At 39.3% G+C, this 25,000-nt stretch overlaps 2 protein-coding genes across 2 annotated transcripts in view; one reads left to right on the top strand and one right to left on the bottom strand.

Annotated features, from left to right (window-relative positions):
• The window catches only part of LOC144978065 (uncharacterized), a 21,830-nt gene extending 12,862 nt beyond the window's left edge, over window positions 1-8,968 (top strand). The window contains exons 4-6 of the mRNA XM_078923581.1: window positions 2,656-2,798; window positions 3,578-3,847; window positions 6,296-8,968. Coding sequence (XP_078779707.1) covers window positions 2,656-2,798; window positions 3,578-3,847; window positions 6,296-8,221 — 2,339 coding nt within the window. The 3' untranslated portion in view covers window positions 8,222-8,968. The remainder of the gene's footprint in view (window positions 1-2,655; window positions 2,799-3,577; window positions 3,848-6,295) is intronic.
• LOC144978064 (uncharacterized) overlaps window positions 1-25,000 on the bottom strand; it is a 245,246-nt gene that overhangs the window by 40,587 nt on the left and 179,659 nt on the right. The gene's annotated exons all lie outside the window — the stretch shown is intronic.

Genomic DNA, 25,000 nt, shown 5'->3' with positions numbered 1-25,000 from the left:
TATGTGGTCTAGTGGTATGACACTCGCTTTCGGACCGGAAGGTCCTGGATTCGAGCCTCGCTCGGCTCGGCGCATAGTTGAGCCCTTGAAAAAGGTTCTTTACTCACAGTCTCTCACCGTTCTCAGGTGTAAAATGAGTACCTGGCCGTTGAGAGCGTTGTCTCTGTCAGAAAAAAAATTTTGAAATATCGCCTAACAGGCGTCATGTTTCGTTCTACATGTTACGTGTTGCTGTTGTCAGGGACCCCTTGTAAAGCGCTTTGAGCACATTCAGTGGATATTGCGCTATATAAAAGCTCAATATTTATTTAACAGAAATCTACCGTACTCCGTAAAAATCCATATTTTAAAATTTGGCCAGAAAACTCGCCCTTCAAATATCGATCGATTTAAATGACCCTCATCTTGGCAAAAAGGACCCCCTCTCAAACCTGGGACTTCGCGAAGTCATGCTGCCCCTGTTTGGAACTCTCTTCCAATTTCCTTAAGAAAATGAAATACAGAAGCTATTTTTAAGACAAATATTAAGACAATTTTTGTTGGGAAATATTTGATAGATGAAAACCAGTGTCCGTTTATGGATTAGTTTTCATGTTATGAAAGTGTTCAGCATGTTTTGTGTATGGCCTGTTATTGTAGCTTTGATGTTTGTATAGAAAAGGCGCCAAGAGCTGTTTGTGTATGGAATAGATGGGTCTAATGATTTGCATTAATATAATTATTATTATTATCATCATCATCATCATCATCATCATCATCATCATCATCATCATCATCATCATCATCATCATCATTATTATTATTATTATTATTATTACGCTCGTATTATTATTATTATTATTATTATTATTATTATTATTATTATTATTATTATTATTATTATTATTATTATTATTATTATTACGCTCGTATTATTATTATTAATATTATTATTATTATTATAATGATCTAAATGCCGAAACGTTATATTTAAACTAAATACGTGACCAATGTCAAGAGAGGCGACACCCTTGAAAAACATTTTCTAGAGGTTATTGTGGAGGGTGCAAGAGGGAGAGGGAGACCAAGAAGAAGAAGATGGTCACACAAGCATCAGCGAATGGATGAATAAGCCATGCCTGAATGTGGGAGGATGGCGCCTATTGATAGAATGCGCTTGGCCAAGGAGTTCACAACATTGCCATCCGGAAGTATAACGGACCAACACACAAACTCTGTGTAACCATGAACTTTTATAGTCTGGTTAATACAGTTTAGTGAGAACAACTCACAAACGCGGATGGCAAAAACAATAACAAAGGCCTGAGTGACGTCATCTTCGAACTATCTATTGAGTTGTCGTTAGTAGAGCTCAAGGAAACAAGTTGTCCCATTGGTTGAACTATTGAATACAACTCACGATTTGTTTTCTTTTGTTGCCAATGTCTGGCATTTTGACGTCATTTTTTTGTCAGTGTCGGGCTATAGATAGTTCGAAGATGACGTCACTCAGGCCTTTGTTATTGTTTTTGCCATCCGCGTTTGTGAGTTGTTCTCACTAAACTGTATTAACCTGACTATAAAAGTTCATGGTTACACAGAGTTTGTGTGTTGGTCCGTTATACTTCCGGATGGCAATGTTGTGAACTCCTTGGCCAAGCGCATTCTATCTATAACTTTACGATGGCTACATGGATGGGGTTCCTGGCCTCCCATAGTGGGCAGGGAGGTACTTACTGTGTCTTCTATCCCCCTTTATCTTCTTTCCAACACGCTTTCTGTCTTTGTCTTGGAATGAAATTACTTGGTTTTGTCCTGGCCCTGGCCGGATGCCCTTGCTTCGAGGGAAACAGTCAAATGGAGAGATAGTTTTTGGAGATGATATTTTTTTCCTTGTAAATCATCTCTCTGTTATGCACTGTATTATGTTTAGTTAACATATTATATTATATGATTTGTAAACATTTGAGTGTATTCCTCTTAGTGGGGACCTGTGCTTGTGTCTGGATGAGACTTTTAGGTGATCTCAAACTAAGTACTTTGATGGTGTGCTCTTGGAATCTACATCTGTTTCCTATTTGAACCATTCCCCCGTTGTCTTACTTTTTCTTGGGCACTTTAATTGTAATTCTAGAACTTTTTACTATCCCATTTTCTGGCGCCGATATGACCTTAATGTGTTGCAAGCGCCGTAAAACCCTTAAAAACAAAAACAAACGATGGCTACGCACGGTTCTCGTGTCAGGTTATATGTTAACAATGTTTACGATTAACCAGACTATAAAAGTTCAAGGTTACACATATTTTTGTTGGTCCGTTTAGTTTTAAAAAATACAACAACCGCTAGCTGGATATAATGTACCAACATACAAACATATGTGTAGCCTTAAACGTTTATATAATAATAATAATAATAATAATAATAATAATAATAATAATAATAATAATAATAATAATAATAATAATAATAATAATAATAATAATAATAATAATAATAATAATACAACTGGATCGTGATTAAGATTCTGAAAATGATGGTGGTGATGAAGATGATGATGATGATGATGATGATGATGATGATGATGATGATGGTGATGACGCTGATGGTTATGATTACAAAGATAATCTCTCTCCCCCCCCCCCCCCCCCCCCATCCTTCTCCCCACCCCATCGCAGACGAACAAACTCTCAGCAACTGTCAAATCAGCTTCACCCAATGGAAGGAAAACAAATCGAGACATCCGACTACAAGACTGGGCAGGTATCGACGGAAAGGCTGGGCGATTATGGACGATCCGAAATCCGGACCATTAGCAAAGGTAGAACAGCAACTACTTATATGACCTAAAAGTGTCGACTGCGTCACTTGACGTGAAATTCAAATGTGATAAAAACTTTAGCATTTGTGTAGAGCAATGTACACTTAAAATGTTCAGAGTGTTTTCCAACGGGTTTCTCGCCAACAGCAACACTTAACATGTAGAACGAGACATGACGCCTGTTAGGCGAAATTACATTTAATTTTTTTCTCCAACGTAAATGGCGCTGTTACAGGTCAGGTACTCGTTTTACACTTGAGTACGGTGAGAAAAGTTTAGTAAAGAGCCTTTTCTAAGGACTCAAAAATGCACAGTCACAGAGCAGGACTCAAACTTTGGACATTCCACATGCCGCTTAAACATTGTCATTTTCAGGAAATCAACGTTAACCCTTACAGAAGGAACGAAAATGACGTCATTCAGCTCTTTATTGTTTTAGACAGCAATTTTAATGATTATTTCTCAATATGTTTATGAATCATGGATCAGACTATACATGTTTAAGCTTACATACAGTTTTTTATATAGGTACGTTTCATACGCCTGTGGAATATTTTGAGTATTTTACCTAAACGCATAGCACCAATAAAGCGTCGAAGTCCCGGGTTTTTAGTGAGAATGTTTGCCAAGATGAGATTCATTTAAACCGATCGATAACTGAAGGTAGGATGAGTTTCCTGGCCAAATTTTAAAATATTGTTTTTTTTTTCCCCAGATGATGACGATGATGATGTAAACAAAATACTCACATGCCCTAACATTTTTTATTCCCCCCACAGGCCTATTTTTGCGTGGCGACTTTTTTCGTCGTTCTGTCCATCTTTCTCATGGCGGCATACACGGACAAAACCTTCAACAGGGAACTCAACGCCGACGAGTGGGAGGAATTCATGTCGGACGATGAACTCTACGCGTACTGGGACAGAATCTACCCTGGGAAGGAGAAGCCCGATAGGAACTATCACACTGGTACAAGTACAGTGAATAGTCAACCACCAGTTGCCAATCTAACGGCGCCCAGTGGAGGTGGTGGGCTACCCGGGAACCCAGTAAGATTTTGTTAAGTGTAGGCTAAATAGTTTAACCATTTCCTTCCCAACCATAGTAAAATTTTCACATTTGTTACGATAGAAACCTTTTATTACATTCAGATTTCTGTTGAAAAAAAAAACACAAACAAAACAAACTAGAGCATTTGTATAGCGCAATATCCCCTAAACGTGCTCAAAGTGCTTTACAAGGGGTCCCTGGCCAACAGCAACATTTAACATGTAGGACGGGACATGACGCCTGTTAGGCGATATTACATTTTTTTTCGGACAGAGACAACGCTGTTAACGGTCAGGTACTCATTTTACACCTGAGTACGTAAGAGAATGTTAGTAAAGAGCCTTCTCTAGGGACTCAACTATGAGCCGAGCGTGAGGCTCGAACCCAGGACCTTCCGATCCGAAAGCGAGTTTCATACCACTAGACCACATAGCCGTGTAGGATAAATAGTTTTTCACCCCTTTCCTTATTTCCAACCATAGGAAAATCGTCACATTTGATACGATATAAACTTTTTATTACATTCAGATTTCTATTGAAAAAACCCCAAACGAAACAAACTAGAGCATTTGTATAGCGCAATATCCACTAAACGTGCTCAAAGCGCTTTACACTTAAATGCCGGACAAGACATGACGCCTTTTAAGTCTGTTCAATTTGGCTTAAATAGCTTTGGAATTAACGACCATCCTATTTAAAGGGTGGCCAGCAATTGTTATTTTACGTTTGACGCTACAGAATACGAGAAAAAAAATCCCGGCTCTATGGACTATGATATTTCAGTGTCAGGAAAAATATTATTTGTTACACGAGAGACGTGACTGAGAAATAGATTCGGTACGAGTTTTAACAATGCATGCAACATCCATGAGGCACAGACGCCTTCGTTACAAACTGATAATAGGGAATGAGATTATCGGAAGAGTTGCGTCCCTTGATTGGACGTCACCTTACAGAGAGAACGTCAAAAGGGTTTTGCGCATGCGTCTCTCTCGTCCTCGCTTTCGGTGAAGTGTCTCATGCCGCTTTCACCGGAAGCGAGGAAGAGAGACACATGCGCACAACCAACATGACGTTCTCTCTCTAATAACTTTTCCGCCGGTGACGTCCAATCAAGGGACGCTACTCTTCCGCTAATCTCATTCCCTATATATCTTTGGAAGCTGTATATGACATATGTTACTAGATGAAGGCACGGTCGTACAATGTTTTCCTAATTAAGCGAATGTCGGATGAGGAAAAAAATAACTTGAGCTTTTATATAGCGCAATATCCACTAAATGTTCTCAAAGCGCTTTGCTAAGGGTCCCTGACCAACAGCAACACGTAACATGTAGAACGAGACATGACGCCTGATAGGCGATATTCCATTTCATTTTTGACAGAGACAACGCTGTTGACAGCCAGGTACTCATCTTACACATGAGTACGATGAGAGAATGTGAGTAAAGAGCCTTTTCCAAGGACTCACCTATGCACCGAGCGAGGCTCGAACCCAGGAGCTTCCGATCCGAAAGCGAGTGTCATACCACAAGACTAGCCACAAACATCGGTAAAAGTAACAGTTTGGTTGACCCATGCATTTGTGTCCATCAGCCTTTTCCAAGGACTCAACTATGCGCCGCTCAAACCGGGATTCGAGCCCAAGGCCTTCCGATCCGAAGGCGAGTGTCATACACAAGACCAAAAAAACGCACGGGAAAGTGATATTATAACATTTGATTGACTGTGTGACTTCTGATTTAACCCAAGACAATACCTTATATAAATAGTATGCGCTTGGCTCAGAAGCTCATAACATTGCCATCTGGAAGTATAACGGACCAACACACAAAACTATGTGTATCCATGAACGTTTATAGTCGGGTTAAAACAGTTCAGTGAGAATTACTCATAAACGCGGATGGCAAAAAACAATAACACAGACCTAAGTGACGTCATCTTCAAACTAACTATACGACATTCACATATTTGTAGGTCTGATCACACAATTCCTTATGGGGCCCATTGACGTAATGGAAATATTCAAAAATGAAACAAAATATTGTCCATTACAACAATGTTACACTAGGTCCATAAGTGGGTTCGGATGTCAGACCTGCATATATGTGACCCTTCGTCTCAAAACGGTATTATGTCGGAACGAACCAGATGCTTAAAAGCCGAATTTAGTGTTAAATCGGTCAAAAATATAAATTGTTGGCATTAGCACCCTAAAATATGGTATCCATTCTCCTCAATAAAACATACAAACTCAACACAAGTCTGATATTTCTGGCTGTAAATACAATTTTCAACATCTTAACTAACCCGACTTAATACCGTTTTGAGGCGAAGGGTCACACACACACACACACACACACACACACACACACACACACACACACACACACACACATATATATATATACATCGCTTATATTCTATTTTGTCTCAAATTCCTGCAGGTCGGAAAGCGAAAGAGATCGGTGCCAGATGGACCACGCTACACCCTATCAGATCTTTGGGACAGAGAAAATAGCCCGGGGGATGAAGAGGAGGACCACCTTCAGAGGATAATCCACGGCTTTCAAACGCAAAACAACGAGGAGAATGATTTTCAAAGGAGATTTTCAGATCTCCCAGGAGAAGAGGATGAAACCGACGAAGGAGTCGCTTCGAAAATCCTGTCTTTTCACTTCAGAAATGGCGTCAAGACAATGTTAAACAAAATCATTAAGGATAAAGATGCCAAGAATGTCGATAGCCTGACAAACCTCATCCTCAATCAAGCCCTGAAAAGTCACAAAGAAATGCAAAGAAATCGGATGGAGATCAAGCTTGAGAAATTAAAAAATACCCCCAAGAGCAATGGACAACAACATTCCCAGGAAAACCCCAATCTCAAAAACGAATCTGACCATCGGAGTTCCCCAACTGAATCACGTGACGACCACATTGGCCGCGAACCATTGCAATATAACGACGAGCGTCAGCAATTGCATCATCTTTTGGATGATCGCATAGAGCAAGGGATAAGACACCGACGATCGGTTGGCTGGAGTAATGACACGGGCAACTGGGACGACTGGAACGAGACTAGTAGTAGTACAAATGCGACTTTAAATCGAATTTATAATAAAAACTGTTTGGTTTTGTCAGGAGCAGACCTGCACTTTTTAGTAGCCGCACTGACAGAAGTGGCCGTGGTCCTATCCTACGACAATCCCGAACTTCCCCCGGCTCGAACTGTATACTCCTGGGTGGACACTGTCGACTATGTCTGCATGGCGTATTTCACCGTGGAATTCATTCTCAGAATCGCGTTCGCGCCAAATCTTGTCCAGTTTTTCTTTTCCTTCCTGACCGTAATGGATTTGATTTCATTGATAACGATGTACATCGCTGTCCTTGCGCAGTATTTCGTACCGGAATTAAAATACAAAGATTCTGCCATGGACGCTGTCCATTGCTTCCAAATCACTCGGGTCTTCCGGTTTTTCCGCCTGGTGAAAGACGTCACGGGGTTCAGAGTTCTTCTCTTGTCCGTCAAGACGTCCTGGAAAGAACTCGTTCTGCTTCTCCTGTACATAATCATGGCCGTTACGATATTTGCCACAATCGCGTTTTTCTGTGAGCGGGATAATATGAAATCAATCCCAGAAGCCGCTTGGTGGGCAATTGTTACCATGACAACTGTAGGTTACGGTGACATAACTCCAAAAAGCCTCCAAGGTCGCTTGACGGGCATGGCATGCGCAATGAGCGGTGTTCTATTAATAGCTGTAACCGTTCCAATATTCGTTAACAATTTCATCCTATTTTACGAGTACTCTCAAATTAATCTGGAATCGGAATGGAACGAAAACTCACCGACTGGAAATGACTCGGGCACTCTGGGTGTTGACAGCAACGAGAACGACGGGGGACTCACCCACCGGAAGAAGCACTTTCGCTTAAACGAGTCTAATCCAAAAACACCGGATGGTAAACTCTTTCGCGAGTCTTCGAGTGAAAGCAACACGACTGACAATGGTCCCGATTCGATAGTCAGCCCCGCCCCCTGGACACCAAACACAAACCAGGCATTCGAGATGGACAACAACAGCGTCATCGACGGTCCAAGTAGCGGTAGCAGCGCTTTCAGCAGAACAAACAGCTGCAAAAGTCTCTTATCGCTGAATACGGGATCCGTCTCAAAGGGTCGCCACCCGTCCTCAAGCAACAAAAACCCGGAAACAAGGTCGACTGTAACCATGTCAAAGGTCACGCCTTTTGTCTATGACCTTGAACTTGAAAAAGATGGTGGTAATGATGTGTCTGTGATTGATAACAAACCAGCTGTGGAACGGAGAAAGAACAAAAATAACATCGCAGCCCGTTCTAAATCTTGAAATGAAAGATAAGGCTAGATTGAATATCCTACCGTCCTACTTTGTAAATAATTCCAAATCAGATTTATTCGATTTCCACAGAAGTTATTGAAATACAAAAACATCAAAAATCATCATGTGCTTTGATAATAGGCTTAAAACCACACTAGTTATTGAAATACGAGAACATGAAAGATCATCATGTGCTTTGATAATAGGTCTGGAACATCAATATTCATTGAAATACGAGAACACCAAAAAGCAACATGTGCTTTGGTAAAAACTCTTGGAACCAAAGCATTCAATTCAACGCGGATGCCTCTCTTCCCTCCTCTACCCACCCACCACCCAATAAGACTAAGCATCGTTCTCACAGATTTGTTTTAACTATTTCTCTGACCGTTGGGGGTGCATGTAGCTAAAATGTTAGAGCATTCACTTCATGTGCAAAGGGATCAACATCAAGCCTGGGTGAAGACGAGCGTTTTTTTCTGACTCTTATCTATCCATCAAACAGTGGTTGGGTAGCCAGATCAGTTAGAACTGATGGAAAGTACTGGCTTTCGTTCCAAAAGGTAGAAAGCAGTTGTAATTGTCCGTTTCATCACGTGTGATGCTCAATGCATGTTAAAACTAAATAAACAAAATTTACATTTTTACATACCATTGCTTGCGCCAGCTAAAAGTCATTGTGTCAAATACGAATTAAAAGGAAAACGTATTCGAATACAACTCATTATAACCATGGAATTTAGCGACCAAGAAAAATTAAGTAAGGAAAAATAAACATTTTTCACCACTCTTTATGTACAAAAAATAACGCCTATCTAAACCGGAAATGACCCCGGTACTTTTGTCCCTAAATGTATTTCACTGGAAGTGGTCGATGTCATTTTGTTTCACTTTCGGCAAGAATGAGACAATTAAAATACAACAAAAATAAAACCCAGGCGAATATATTTAATCTCAGTCCAGGCAGCTACAGATTGTAAGCCGTCGTATTCTGGAAAATTCCATGTTTTAAGATTTGGCCAGAAAACTCGTTCTTCAAATATCGATCGATTTAAATGACCCTCATCTTGGCAAAAAAAACCCCTCTCAAACATAGGTTTGAGAGATTTTTGCGAAGTCCCAGGTTTGAGAGTTTTTTTTACAAGATGAGGGTCATTTAAAGCGATCGAAAGACGAGTTTTCTGGCCAAATTTTAAAATATGCGTTTTTCAGGAGTAGATATTTAAATGTCCTTTAACAGATTGTATACTGCCGTATTCTGGAAAATTCCATGTTTTAAGATTTGGCCAGAAAGCTCGTTCTTCAAATATCGATCGATTTAACACTCTCCTTACCAGCCATTTTCAGAATTTTCCCCAAAACTTCACACCCACCCAACACAAAAACAGACATATCTTACTCAAACAGAAAAGCAACGAGTACATTCTATACATAATATTGTTGGACAATATAAACTCTATTACAGAATGTCACGTTTTTATAGCTATAGCAAAAATAAATGAAATCTGGATGAGAAAAGTTACAGTTGCATCGTAACAAATGTGACGATTTTCCAATTGGTGGTAAGGAGAGGGTTAAATGACCCTCATCTTGGCAAAAAAAAATCTCTCAAACATAGGTTTGAGAGATTTTCGCGAAGTCCCAGGTTTGAGAGTTTTTTTCGAAGGTGAGGGTCAATAAAGCGATCGAAGGACGAGTTTTCTGGCCAAATTTTAAAATATGCGTTTTTCAGGAGTAGATATTTAAATGTCTTTTGCCAAAATTCCACACAAAAGGCGTCAGTTCTAGATTAATGCGAAAATAAATTTGGAAAATTAAAGATTTAATTCTTTTCTCTGTAGATAAATATGGAAAAAATTATGAATGCTAGTGCTTAACTTGCAAAGAAACTGTGATATCTATGCTATGTATAGGTTGCTTTAAATATCATTTATTTTTAAATATACTGCGTATATAAGATATTTATGCTATTTACAATATGCACTCAGAAGACCATTTTCGTACAAGTCTGTACACTGAATGTTTCTTTTTCAATATGAATAAAAATATGTATTTGTTATTATGTACCAAGATTCACGTATTTACAGGTCCCTTATTCATCCCATAGGGGAAATTGTCTCTAGAGTCTATTCCAAAGGAAGACTGGAATAACCCAGGCGTCAGCCGCAGTGCAGCACCGCAAATTGAGCTATATGGCGAGGTGACTTGATCAAGGTCACACAGCGCAGCGGTGGGTGATGGAACCAGGTACCTTTCGGGTACAAAGCAAAAACCGTATCGTTGAGCCACGCTGCCCTCCCGAGCAGCATAAATTGCATCAATGCCAGTAAAATACGCTTCAACAGTCGTAACTTCACTTCCCTCGTAATGACGCATGGTAACTTAGTAACTGGCTCTAAACAATCGGAACAATGGCGGACGCCCTTATTAAATATTTTTCCGACGAGCATAAAAGCGTATCCATACATAAATCTGATCATGTTTTGACTTTTACACATTCTGATCACTAGACGACATATGAAAGGTTCTAGCCAGCATGAAGAATAAAAGGTACCGATTTTCTTTGTTTAGAACCACGATGGCCGCCGTTGCTGGGCGACGTGACATCAGACTATTGAATCCAATTAGTTATAATAAAGTGTTAGAATCAACTTATTCGCAGGTCTGATAACCCAAATTGTTATGGGCCCATTGTTGTATTCAAACTGGTCTCAAACCAACCCAAGACATTGTCCTGACAACAATGTTGATTCAAGCCCATAATTAACCAGTAGATTTTTGACCAATCAAAACATGAAATTTGTGACACACCTCACACGTGCTCGGACAAACATAGTTGGTTGTTTATAAACAGTAACGTGAATGGAATCGACCCCTCTCAGATCATTGTTATTGTTTTCATACCGCCAAATGGGTGACTAGTTGTCACACGATTTTCTTGATCAGATTATAAACGTATAGATAGAATGCGTTTGGCCAAGGAGTTCACAACATTGCCATCCGGAAGTATAACGGACCAACACACAAACTCTGTGTAACCATGAACTTTTATAGTCTGGTTAATACAGTTTAGTGAGAACAACTCACAAACGCGGATGGCAAAAACAATAACAAAGGCATGGGTGACGTCATCTGCATACTATCTATAGATAGAATGCGCTTGGCCAAGGAGTTCACAACATTGCCATCCGGAAGTATAACGGACCAACACACAAACTCTGTGTAACAATGAACTTTTATAGTCTGGTTAATACAGTTTAGTGAGAACAACTCACAAACGCGGATGGCAAAAACAATAACAAAGGCCTGAGTGACGTCATCTGCATACTATCTATAGATAGAATGAAGTTGACGTCACTCGAGTCTTTGTTATTGTTTTTTGCCATCCACTTTTGTGAGTACCTCTCACTAAACTGTATTATCGAGACTATAAACGTTCATGGTTACACAGAGTTTGTGTGTTGGTCCGTTATACTTCCGGATGACAATATTGTGAGCTTCTTAGCCAAGCGCACACTATCTATAGACAGCTCGAAGTTGACGTCACTCAGGTCTTTGTTAGTGATTTTTGCCATCCGCGTTTATGAGTAATGCTCACTAAACTGTATTAACCCGTCTATCAACGGTCATGGATACAACTGTGTGTTGGTCCGTTATACTTCCGGATGGCAATGTTGTGAGCTTCTTAGCCAAGCGCATACTATCTATAGATAGTATGCAGATGACGTCACTCAGGCCTTTGTTATTAATTTTGCCATCCGCTTTTGTGAGTTGTTCTCACTAAACTGTATTTACCAGACTATAAAAGTTCATGGTTACACAGAGTTTGTGTGTTGGTCCGTTATACTTCCGGATGGCAATGTTGTGAACTCCTTGGCCAAGCGCATACTATCTATAGAACCAACACACAAAACTATGTGTAACTTTAAACGTTTACGGTATGTCAAGAAAATCGTGCGAGAACTAGTCATCCATTTGGCGGTATAAACACAATAACGATGATCAGATAGAGGTCAATTTCATTCACGTTATTGTTTATAAACAACCAACTATGTATGTCCCAGCACGTGTGAAGGTGTGTTACAAATTCCATGTTTTGATTGGCCAAAAATCTACTGGTAAATAGTCTTCAGCTTTTAGGAATACAAATATATGTTAATATGTGCATTGCATGTAGATGAGAATGAATTGTTCATGTTTATTGTTTGAACGAATAATTCGGTTTTATCCCAAGTGTACCCAATATTTATTTGATTGCCTGATTACCAAACACAACTAAGGGCTCCATCTAATATTGTTGTTGTTCGAAAACTATCGGGAATGAGAATAGCGGAAGAGTAGCGTCCCTTGATTGGACGTCACCTTACATAGAGAACGTCAACTTAAAGATCGCTGAGAAACTATTTAACTAACCGCGCGGTTTCACAGGAAGCGAAGACGAGAGACGCATGCGCGAACCATAATGACGTTTTCTCTCTAATAACTTCTTTGCCGGTGACGTCCAATCAGGGGATGCTACTCTTCCGCTAATCTCATTCCCTATAACCGATAATTTACCCTTCAAGATGTAAAATCCAACAAAAATATTGAGACATCAACAACTGACTGTCCTGTCTTCGATCAACCAGCAAATACGCCATCTTTTTTTAATGGGCATGATCTATATTACATTTCCATGCGCTCGAGGTCATTGGTCAGATTGCAAAATGTGCTCAAAGTGACCTACATAGTGAAACGTTTTCACAAATTTTGAACTATCTAACATTACGATTGGTCATTGTGTTCAGCTTGACACATATGTATGTTTACAACTTTCAGAAACGAAGCAGCGTGTTTACATTTGTTCAGAAATGACCAATCGTTGGACAGCAACAAGTCATGTGATTGATGACTCGGTTGGACGAAATCATGAATATAGATCGCTCCCATTCTTTCTTACTTGGACGAATAAAACAAGGGACATAACTACAAAATATGACAACAAAATAAAAAAGTAGAACGAAGTCTGTCTGTCTGTCTCTCTCTCTCTCTCTCTCTCTCTCTCTCTCTCTCTCTCTCTCCCCCCCCCCCCATCCCCCACCCAAAAGTAAAACCACACAAAAAAACCTCAATTTTATCCCATCACCTCTCCCCTAGCCAAACAAGGATTGAAGATGGAGGTATTTTTAAATATACAATATAATTCACTACTCTCTCTCTCTTTCTCTCTCTCTCTCTCTCTCTCTCTCTCTCTCTCTCTCTCCCTCTCTCTCTCTCTCTCTCTCTCTCTCTCTCTCTCTATCTCTTGATTATCTACAATTGTGATTGACAATATTTTGCTTTGGTTTTAAAGTATTTCGATTAACAACCAGGATCCCCACAAGGATTTCGTTTACCAGAGACCGACAGCTAGATAAGTCCTCACCTCTTTTATCTTTACAATTGGATTCAGTAGTCTGATGTAACGCCGTCCGGCAACGGCGGCCATCGTGGTTCTAAACAAAAAAAAATCATTACTTTTATTTTTCATGCTGGCTAGAACTTTCATATGCCTTGTGATCAGAATGTGTAAAAGTCAAAACATGATCAAATTTATGGGTTTTCCCCCCTCTGGATACGCTTTTATGCTCGCCGGGGAAATATTTCATACGGGCGTCCACCATTGTTCCGATAGTTTAGAGCCAGTGTTACTAAGTTACCATGCGTCATTAGGAAGGAAGTGACGTTACGACTGTTGAAGAGTATTTGGATGCTAAATAATATTTAGGTCATTTCAGCGCCAATAAAAAGGAAGAAAATGGGTTAGTAAAAAGTTTTAGAATAACAATTTAAGCACCCAAGAAAAAGTAAGATAAAGGGGAAATGGTTCAAATAGGAAACAGATGTAGATTCCAAGAGCACACTATCAAAGTACTTAGGTTGAGATCACCTAAAAGTCTCATCCAGACACAAGCACAGGTCCCCACTAAGAGGAATACACTCAAATATTTAGAGATCATATATAGGGAATGAGATTAGCGGAAGAGTAGCGTCCCTTGATTGGACGTCATCGATGGAGAAGTTATTTGTAAACAAACGAACTACAAGCCAAGCGCTCCAAATACAAAATTTATTATTCCTATTTCTGTACAAAAATGCATAACGTTGATTAGGATATGCATTTTTGTACAAAAATATGTATAATAAATTTTGTATTTGGAGCGCTTGGCTTGTAGTTGGTTTGTTTACAAATAACTTCTCCCCCGGTGACGTCCAATCAAGGGACGCTACTCTTCTGCTAATCTCATTCCCTATATGTAGCAATGACTATGAAAAATGTTTTTTTTTCTCTCTTTTTGGGGAAAATTTTTGTCTGAAATCAAAGCCCTATCTCCACTGAGTAAAATTGTTTTTGAATTTTGAAATTCCATTCATAAATAAACAAGTTATGCAGTTTCAAAGGTGTCATTTATTTGGATGACCCGCAAAGAGGAAAAAAACTCGAAAATATGGGACGCTTTTTCGGCATTTTTTTCGACCTTTGGTTGTATCTTGCGTAATAAGTGGATTAAAAGATTGAAATTTGTCAATTTTATGGCAAATTTGATAGAGAATATGATGAAAACATTAGAAGAGTTCAAACTTATATATCAACACACACACACACACACACAGAGAGAGAGAGAGAGAGAGAGAGAGAGAGAGAGAGAGAGAGAGAGAGAGAGAGAGAGAGAGAGATTGCGTACGTAAACAAAAGAAATATAGAAGGAAAAGAGAAATTGGACAAGGGGACAAAGGTTACTGATGGAACGTGACTTGGAACACAATAATTAAACCCATGCTGAGATTGTAGATCATATTGAAATCGAAAACTGTTAACATTATAATTTCTTAAATTCTTATGAATTAAACAGTCAAATTATCAGCTGTTTATTGAACCCAAACGCAATGGCAGACTATAAACACCCCTCTGCCAGTGAGACCGCGCAGACATTTTGACTAGTCATGAACTTTAAAAGAGGTCAACCAATCAGAAAGCGCTTTGCCACGACTCGCTCAGCCGCTGTTTGGTGCCAAATCGTTTTGAACTTGTGATTCGGGCTGCAGTAGGGGGGCAAAATGGCTTTGTCTTTTACAATTGAAGAACAAATTAGGATGGTGTTTTGTAAAATACGGGAAAAGTACTCGTCATATTCATATGAAATTTTACAACCTAAAAGAAGAAATGTTCATGTATTACCTTGTCAGCGACAAAACCTACACGCCCAGTAGTTTTAGAAATATTTTACTCCAAAGAGTAAAAATCTATTTTTAAACGGTCTTCTGGTAATTGCACGAGTTTTGTCGCTTGACATAATCTAAAATGACCTTTTTTCTAACTGTGTGCCAACTTTCAGTCATATTCATCGATAAACAGCGTCGTAATTATTTTTTTTAAAATAGCATATACCAAAAGGCTTCGTCCCATATTTTGTCGCGAATTTGGGCACTTCGTGAGCGAAAAAGAGGCCCAAAGATTTGTGCGGGATAGTCATTGCTACTATATGTAGAACAAAAAATAATACGGTGCATAACAGAGAGATGATTTACAAGAAAAAAATAATTACCCGAAAATCTAACTCAACATTTGACATTTCCCCATGTTCTGTTCGCTTGTGGAATAACCTACCAGCTATAGGGAATGAGATTAGCGGAAGAGTAGCGTCCCTTGATTGGAAGTCACGAGCGGAAAAGTTATTAGAGAGAGAACGTCATTTTGGTTGTGCGGCATGAGACACTTCACCGAAAGCGAGGACAAGAGAGACGCATGCGCAAAACCATTTTGACGTTCTCTATGTAAGGTGACATCCAATCAAGGGACGCTACTCTTCCGCTAATCGCATTCCCTATTGTTGTAAATTCAATCACTACGGTACAGTCTCGAGACAGGCTAATTCACTACTATAGCACTCAAATACTCGTACATCCTGGATTGTAAAATATCAAGACGCCTACCTACATTTGCGACACCAGAGGTGGTTTGAAAATTAAAAGAAAGAAAGAAATACAATATATAACAGAGAGATGATATACAAGGAAAAAAAATATCAACGACCAAAACTATAACTATACAATAGTCGACTGGTTTCCTCTCTGCCAAGGACTCCGTCAGGGTTAGGACAAAACTAAGTCATCTCATTCCAAGACAAAAAATACAGAAAGCAGTTGGAAAACGGATATAATTGGGGAATTGAAGACACACCTTTACCTCTCTGTCAATAATGGGAGGTCAGGAGGTCAAAAACCCCACCCAGAGATTGTGTGTTGCCATGGTGATTAAACAAAACATTTTACTCGATCAAATTTGAAGGGAGAGTTTTCTGGCCAAATTTTTAAATATGTGACCCAACGTCTCAAAACGGTAGCATGTCGGAACGAACCATATGCTTAAAAGCTGAATTTAATGTTAAACTGGTCAAAAATATAAATTTTTGGCATTAGCACCCTAAAATATGATATCCATTCTCCTCAATAAAATATACAAACTCAACACAAGTCTGATATTTCTGGCTATAAATACAATTTTCAACATCTTAACCATCCCGACTTAATACCGTTTTGAGGCGAAGGGTCACATATTTGCTTTTTATTTCAAGTAGGAACAGTTTTAGTGAGGGGATGTTCTACATGACATTTCCACGTACCCTGCGGAAGGAGCCCTGCAATATGACCAAGCAGGCTCTCGAATGGAACCCACAGGGCAAGAGGAAACGGGGTCGTCCAAAACAGACTTGGAGGACTTGCGACTATGTGGTCTAGTGGTGTGACTCTCGCTTTCGGATCGGAAGGTCCTGGGTTCGAGCCTCGCATGGTTGAATCATTGGAGAAGGCTCTTTGCTCACATTCTCTCACCGTACTCAGGTGTAAAATGAGTACCTGGTCGTTAACAGCGTTGTCTCTGTTCCAAAAATTTGTAATATCGCCTGACAGGCGTCATGTCTCGTCCTACATGTTATGTGTTGCTGTTGGCCATGGACCCCTTGTAAAGCGCTTTGAGCACGTTTAGTGGATATTGCGCTATATAAAAGCTCAAGGAGAAGCCTTCACCAAGATTTGATCGTCTCCAATCTTACCTGGAGTGAGGCAAAGGTCTGTGCCCAGGACAGAAGAAGATGGAAGAGTGCTGTTGAGGCCCTATGCTCCGCCAGGAGCCAAGAGGCATAAGTCAAGTAAGTCAACATTTCCACGTACTCGAGGTCATTGGTCATATTGAAAAATGTGCTCAAAGTGACCCACATATTGTAACATGTTCACAACTTTTGTAATATCTATTTAACATCACGAGTGATCATTTTTCTCAGCAGCTTGTCACGTGGCTATGTTTATAATTTTCATAAACAAAACAGCGTGTTTACGTTTTAAAACTAATATCCAATCGTTGGACAGCACCAAATCATGTGATTGATGACTCGGATGGACGCAAACCTGACTAAAGATCCGCCCCTATTACTTACTGTAATCAATTTCTAGCACTGCATCCCGTACCAATGAATCTTTCATTGAATCGGTCCGTCCGTCCTGTCATCAATCACAGAGTCAACAACAAGCCATTAACTGAAAAAAACACATATTTAAAAATTTGGCCAGAAAACTCGTCCTTCAAATATCGATCGATTTAAATGACCCTCATCTTCGCAAAAACTCTCAAACCCAGGACTTCGCCGAAGTCCCGGGTTTGAGAGTTTTTGCGAAGATGAGGGCGAAGTCCCGGGTTTGAGAGTTTTTGCGAAGATGAGGGTCATTTAAATCGATCGATATTTGAAGGACGAGTTTTCTGGCCAAATTTTTAAATATGTCTTTTTTTCTCTCCAGAGAACGTCTGATTAGTTAGTGGCTGTATTTTTATTTGTTGTAATCGTGAAAGCCGCTGACGACCTGAAAGATTCAGCACGATTAAGTTGTGAATATTTCATTGTACCGGTACACGACAACCCAGTTGTTCAAATAATATATGACAAAGTGAATTCACAGTAACCCAGACCTTCCAACTACGACGAATTTTTCGTAGAACTACGACTTTTCGGGTCCTAATTGACAATCATTATTCTAGATATTTAAGTCATTAAACTTCTTGAAAGCAAAGTTACGTTGCCAGAGCTGATATAAAAATGAGTTTAAAGCTTTAGAAAAGGGTCCCTGTCGAACAGCAACGCGTAATATGTAGAGGTAGAACGCCTGTTGTGAGATATTACATTTTCCCCCGACAGAGACAACGTTGTTAACGGCCATGTACTCATTTTACACCCGATTACGATGAGAGAATGTGAATAAAGAGAGAGAGAGAGAGAGAGAGAGAGAGAGAGAGAGAGAGAGAGAGAGAGAGAGAGAGAGAGAAATATTTTCGCGGCGCTGGCGAGTTGAACCCTTGACATGACTAGTACGGTGTCAATCGGAAAATTTGTCTTTAGGTTCCATCCCAAAGGAAGATTTGGAAGAACCCAGTCGTAAGCCGCAGTTCAGCGCCGCAAACTGAACTAGGAGAGATGACTTGCTCAAGGCCACACAGCGCAACCAGTTGGACCTTTCGGGTGCGAATATCAGAGACCGTATCGCTGAACCACGCTTCTTACAGTGAGAAACTATTGGTAAAGAGCCTTCTCGAAAGACTCAAACTTTTGCCGGCTAAAGCGAGACTTGAACCAGTAACTTATAGGTTCAAAGCCGTGTCATACCACATCACAATCCACACAAGCTCATTATTCCGATGCAGAACCTCATGGATTACGGTGTGAGTCTCAATCGTTTCTATGTTATATGTTTGTGTTGAGAATATTGGCTATTAAGCTTAATTGCTGGCCGACTTACTTCGCGGTGGTTGTGTGTGTGTTGGACCCGCGATCTCAAGTAGTCGGGGAAGTGAGGGCTCTAATAATGACTAGGAGTTAGAGACGATCTTTTTTGGGATCGTGGATAGCTCATACGGTAGAGTCACGCTCTCACCGACAGGCGGAGTTGTCGTACCAGTAAGGTCGCGGGTTCAAACCCCCATCACCGCTGCGAAATTTTTATTCTCTATTGTCTTCTGGCACTTTCCTACTCACTTCATCTTTTAGTGTGTGTAAACATACCCTAAACGGAAAATTCGTTATTTACACCATTTGCACTTGAATTAATACACTTAAATTTCAGAAAATCGAAATAATATTTATCTAGTAGACAATGGCGAAGGCCATGTTAGATGAGGCGTGAGGACACCTGATTTGATTGGTCAATTCCAACAATGGACGCTATCACTACTTATGTGTACCAAGCACTCTGTCTCCAGTTAACCAAATAAAATCCCGCGCAAATACACTTAACCTATAAATATTTAAATACTCACAGAGGTGAAAATCGGCAAAAAAAAGTGTCAATTTGATAAGCATGAATGTTGTAAACAAATAATTGCTGTGTGTAAATGCTGACAGAATTACTTATTTATATTCTATTTGTTGAATTCCCTCCCTTGTTGTACTTAGATAATGGGATTGCCATTAAATAACTGATGGGGAACGCTTTAAAAACAAACATAACAAAAAAAAAAAAAAAACCACAAAAAAACTAAAAACAAATCAAACAAAACCAAACAAAACAAAAACCCTCCAGAAAAATCCAACAAAAAACAAAAACAAAAGAAAAAAAATCCTAGTAATTTCCTCCGACACCCCCCCCCCCCCTTTTTTACACACATCTGGAACCCCCCCCCCCCCCCCGCCCCCCTTTACACACAAAAAACCCCACATAAAAACAAACAAGCAACACAATAACCACCACTTCCCTACCCCCCCCCCCCCCCCCCCCAACATACAACAAAAGGAAACCCAACAAAAGAAAGACGCTTGTAAAGGAGCAATAGAATATTTACGTAAATTCAATGAAAAATGACAGAACATTCGTCCAACAAAAGCCCCTAATGTGATGAATGTCTCATTCATATTGAATTATAAACCCTTATCTCAGTCCTTTTAACTTCGCTTTGTTTGTTTCTTTGTTTTTGTTTTTAAGGGTTTTACGGCACTGACAACACATTTATGTCATTTTAGCGCCAGTAAAATGGAAGAAAATTGTAAAGTAAAAACATTCTAGATGTACAATTAAAAAGACTTGAAGAAAACGTAAGACAAAGGGGAATAGTTCAAAATGGAACAGATTTAGATTCCAAGAGCACAACATCAGTGTACTTAGTTTGAGATCACCTAAGTTCCAACCAGGACACCAGCACAAAATTCCAGTAAGAGGAATACACTTAAATGTTTAAAAATCATATGTTAAAAATAAATAATAACAGTACATAACAGAGAGATGATTTACAAGAAGAAAAAATATCATTTTCCAAAACCATAAATTTTATATTCAACTGTCTCCCTCTCAGCCATGGAATCCGGCAGGGCCAGGACAAAACCAAGTAATCTCATTCCAAGACAAAGACAGAAAACAAGTTGGAAAACATATATTATATAGGGAGATAGAAGACATAGCAAGTACCTCCTTGTCCACTGTGGGAGGCCAGGAACCCCACCCAGGTAGAAAAGGAAGAAAATTGGACAGTGAAAACATTCTAGACCTTCAATCTTCAGAGACGAGCCAAATTATGAACCCTTTATAAAATTTAACACATTATAAACTGCAACTGACTTCCCAAACAGACAGACGACAGGACGACATACATATCCAATGCCGATTCTCACGTCCAGATTTAATTTAATTGAGCTCTTATCTAGCGCAATATCCACTAAACGTGATCAAAGCTCTTTACAAGGGGTCCCCAGCCAACAGCAACACTTAACATGTAGGACGGGACATGACGCCTGTTTGGCGATATTATAATTTTTTCGGACACAGACAACGCTGTTAACGGCCAGGTACTCATTTTACACCTGAGTACGGTGAGAGAATGTATGTGAGTAAAGAGCCTTTTCCAAGGACTCAACTATGTGCCAAGCGAGGCTCGAACCCAGGAACTTCCGATCCGAAAGCGAGTGTCATATCACAAGACCACATAGCCTCTAGCCTCAGATCAAACACCCACCTCAATTCCTTCTTCCCATCTTCTATTTGTCAGACCGTGGAACCGTCCTCCATACGAGGCATCAGAATCGGACAACTCTGTCTATCTATCTAATCGTTTGAAGTGACTTTGTATCCAATAAAATCCCCAATCCAGCAAAACTCATCATAGAATACGTTCAACAATCATTCATCAGTTTTTTTTATATATCGCCAATACCCTTCAACAGTCGTAACGTCACTTCCCTCGTAATGACGCATGGTAACTCAGTAACTGGTTCTAAACTATCGGAACAATGGCGGACGACCTTATGAAATATTTCTCCGACGAGCATAAAAACTTATCCAGAGGAAAAATACCCCATTATAAATCTGATCATGTTTTGACTTTTAAACATTTTGATCACAAGACATATGAAAAGTTCTTGCCAGCGTGAAGAATAAAAAGTACCGATTTTCTTTGTTTAGAACCACGATGGCCGCCTTTGCATCAGACTATTGAATCCAATTATTTTTCAAATCAAACGCAGATCAGTCCCCAATCTAGAGATTTCTACTTTACAAAGAAAAATACTAAGTCAAATTAAGACATTAATTCTCTCCTTACCAGCCATTTTCAGGATTTTCCCCAAAACTGCACACCCATCTAACACAAAAAATAATGTTTTTATCACTCAGACATATTCTAATAGCAGTAAAATTCTTGCTATAAATAATCTCTTTAGCAAAATATGCTCTACAACACACTGTTCATTTTCTTTAAATTTTATGTTGTACAAAAGAAATTTGAATAAGAAAAATATTGGTTGTATCGTAACGAATGTGACGATTTTCCTGTAGTTGGTAAGGAGAGGGTTAAGGGGCAGGCACCGTTGTAAGATAAAGAACTGAACAAGTGTGTATGAAATGTGCTAGACGAAGCAAGAAAGAAAAATACATGAAAGAAATTGGATTTTTTTTGTTTTCTTACTTTGTCTGGCACCTTTCATACACACTACTTGTTCAGTTCTTTAAATAGAATAAACTGTTTTGTGTGTTTGTATTTCTGGGTTTTTACGTCACTGGCGACATTTGGCGGTCATTTCAGCGTCAGTAAAAACAAACAAAATTGAGCTTTTTTATTAAAAAAAATAACTTGAGCTTTTTTATATAGCGCAATATCCACTGAACGTGCTCAAAGCGCTTTACAAGGGCTCCCTGGCCAACAGCAACACATAACATGTAGGACGAGACATGACGCTTGTCAGGCGATATTACACATTTTTGGGACAGAGACAACACTGTAAACGGCCAGGTACTCATTTTACACCTGTGTCCGGTGAGAGAATGTGAGTAAAGAGCCTTCTCCAAGGACTCAACTATGCGCCGAGCGAGGCTCGAACCCAGGTCCTTCCGACCCGAAAGCGAGTGTCATACCACAAGACCACATAGCCGCACAAAAAAAAAAGACAGAGGAAAAACCGAGATATTGCCAAGTTTAGTTAGAAGGTCAATTTTGATCAAAATGAGTTCTTGTCATAAATGATTAAATCAACCCTTTTGTACATCTTCGGGAAATATCAAATTATTTTCACTTCTAAATATTTTTTATACAGCTAGTCACGTTGAAGAAGTATGAAATTTGAGAAAAGTTGCTAGATACCTTTCCCATACATCTGACGATAACTTCATGAAAAATCACCCCATTTACTTAAAATAAAGATTAAAATGTTTTGGGGAGCATATTATTTTAGAATATGCAATTTTTAAAAATATGCAAATCCAAAATTTTCACCTTCCGATTGATTATGTCATGCACTGACACAATTTTGTATAATTCAGAAAGCTATCAATTTCCCTTGTCAGACAGAACCAAAAAACTTTCGTACTTTTAAACAAAACGCGTATTAAATTTTTTAGCCAGGGAAATCATCCTTCAAACATCGATCGATTAAAATGACCATCTTGCCAAAAAATTTAAAGCCTGGGAGTTCGCGAAGTCCCAGGTTTGAGAGTTTTTGCCAGGATGAGGGTCGTTTTAATCGATCGATATTTGAAGGACGAGTTTCCTGGTCATAATTTAGAAATTCGTAATTTAAAAAAATTTTCTTCTGTGTGTGGCAGAACAGTTCATAAAACCCTTCGAGTCTGGCTAGGCTGTTGTTGTTGTCATCAGCCTGCTCATATCGATAAATTATCGATGAGTATAATCCCTTAATTATCCGATGCCGTAATCAAACGTTTCAATACAAGATCGATATAATCAATTTGGCGATTAATTGAAACTGTCACCAATCTGTATAAAATGGTATAACAATACGCTACAGTGAATGACGTAATCAGTCGGATGGTGATAATGATAAGGTTTGAATTGAGATATTGCCAAGTTTAGTTAGAAGGTCAATTTTTAAAAATCAAATATGAGTTATTGTCATAAATGATTAAATCAACTCTTTTTATAAATTTTGGGACATATCTAAGCTTATTTTCACTTCTAAATATTTTTTTACAGCTCGTCAAGTTGAAAAAGTATGAAATTTGAGAAAAGTTGCTGGATACCTTTCCGATACATTTGACCATAACTTCATGAAAAATCACCCGATTTATTTTTTACTTACTTACTTATCCGAACCAGCGACCACCCGAGCTCTAGCCCTTCGGTCTTGTGCCATGACGTAGAAGTTAGACGTCTTTTGTAGTTGTTCCAGGTGACTATAAAGTGTGTTTCTGATCCCCTTTTACTTCAAATAAAGATTAAAATGCTCTGGGGAGCATATTCTTTCAGAAAATGAAATTTAAAAAATGCAAATCCAAAATTTTCAACTTCCGGCTGATTATGTCATGCACTGACATCTCTGTCAGAGAGTAAAACTAAAATAGTCATTCAGAACTACGAGGCACATCACGGAAGTCGGACTTTATCCAGGTTTCTTTTGCGTGAAACGGTCAATAATAATGGCTAGCAACCCTTTGGATAGGACATTTATTGTCTATCGCAACGTACTTTCTGTCATATCTAACAGACCCAGATATCCAATCTCTGCTGGGTAGACAGGAAGGTCCGAAAAAAAATCTTGACTTCGCCCGGGATCGATCTTTGAACCTCTGTCTGTGAAACTAGTGCTTTACCAACTTATGAGCTAATCAAAGGGTCCTGTCATGGCTGGGGTATTGTGACACGATAAAACCACTGCAGTTGCGGTTAAGTGGTCTAGTGGCTTGACACTCGCTTTCGGATAGGAAGGTCCTGGGTTCGAGCCTCACTCGGCGCATAGTTGAGTCCTTGGAAAAGGATCTTTACTCACATTCTCTCACCGTACTCAGGTGTAAAATAAGTAAGTACCTGACCGTTATCAGCGTTGTCTCTGTCGAAAAAAATTGTATAATCGCCTCACAGGCGCCATGTCCCGTCCTGTGTTGCTGTTGGCCAGGGACCCCTGGTAAAGCGCTTTGAGCACGTTTAGTGGATATTAACTCTCTCCTTACTATTTTCAGAAATTTCCCTAAAACTTCAGAGCAGCCGATACAAATATAGGCCTTTCTTACTCAAACAGAAAAGCAACACGTACATTATATACATAATATTGTTCACAAAATGATGTCTAGAACACAGTGACAAGGTTTTTATAGCTATAACAAAAAAGTTTCTTTGAATTTTGTGATGTACATGAGAAATCAGAATGAAAAAAAATGTTGGTTGCATCGAATATAACAAATGTGACGATTTTCCTATGGTTGGTATGGAGAGGGTTAATCAGCAAATTGAAAAGCATAAAGGATCGCTTAATTGGTTTGGTAATGAAAGTAGAAGATAGCCATCGGCCA

The sequence above is a fragment of the Berghia stephanieae genome, chromosome 8, assembly GCF_034508935.2.
Source record: "Berghia stephanieae isolate SIO BIC M18660-M18661 chromosome 8, UCSD_Bste_1.3, whole genome shotgun sequence".
Taxonomy (NCBI): domain Eukaryota; kingdom Metazoa; phylum Mollusca; class Gastropoda; order Nudibranchia; family Aeolidiidae; genus Berghia; species Berghia stephanieae.
This window is presented reverse-complemented; position numbering and strand designations above follow the sequence as displayed.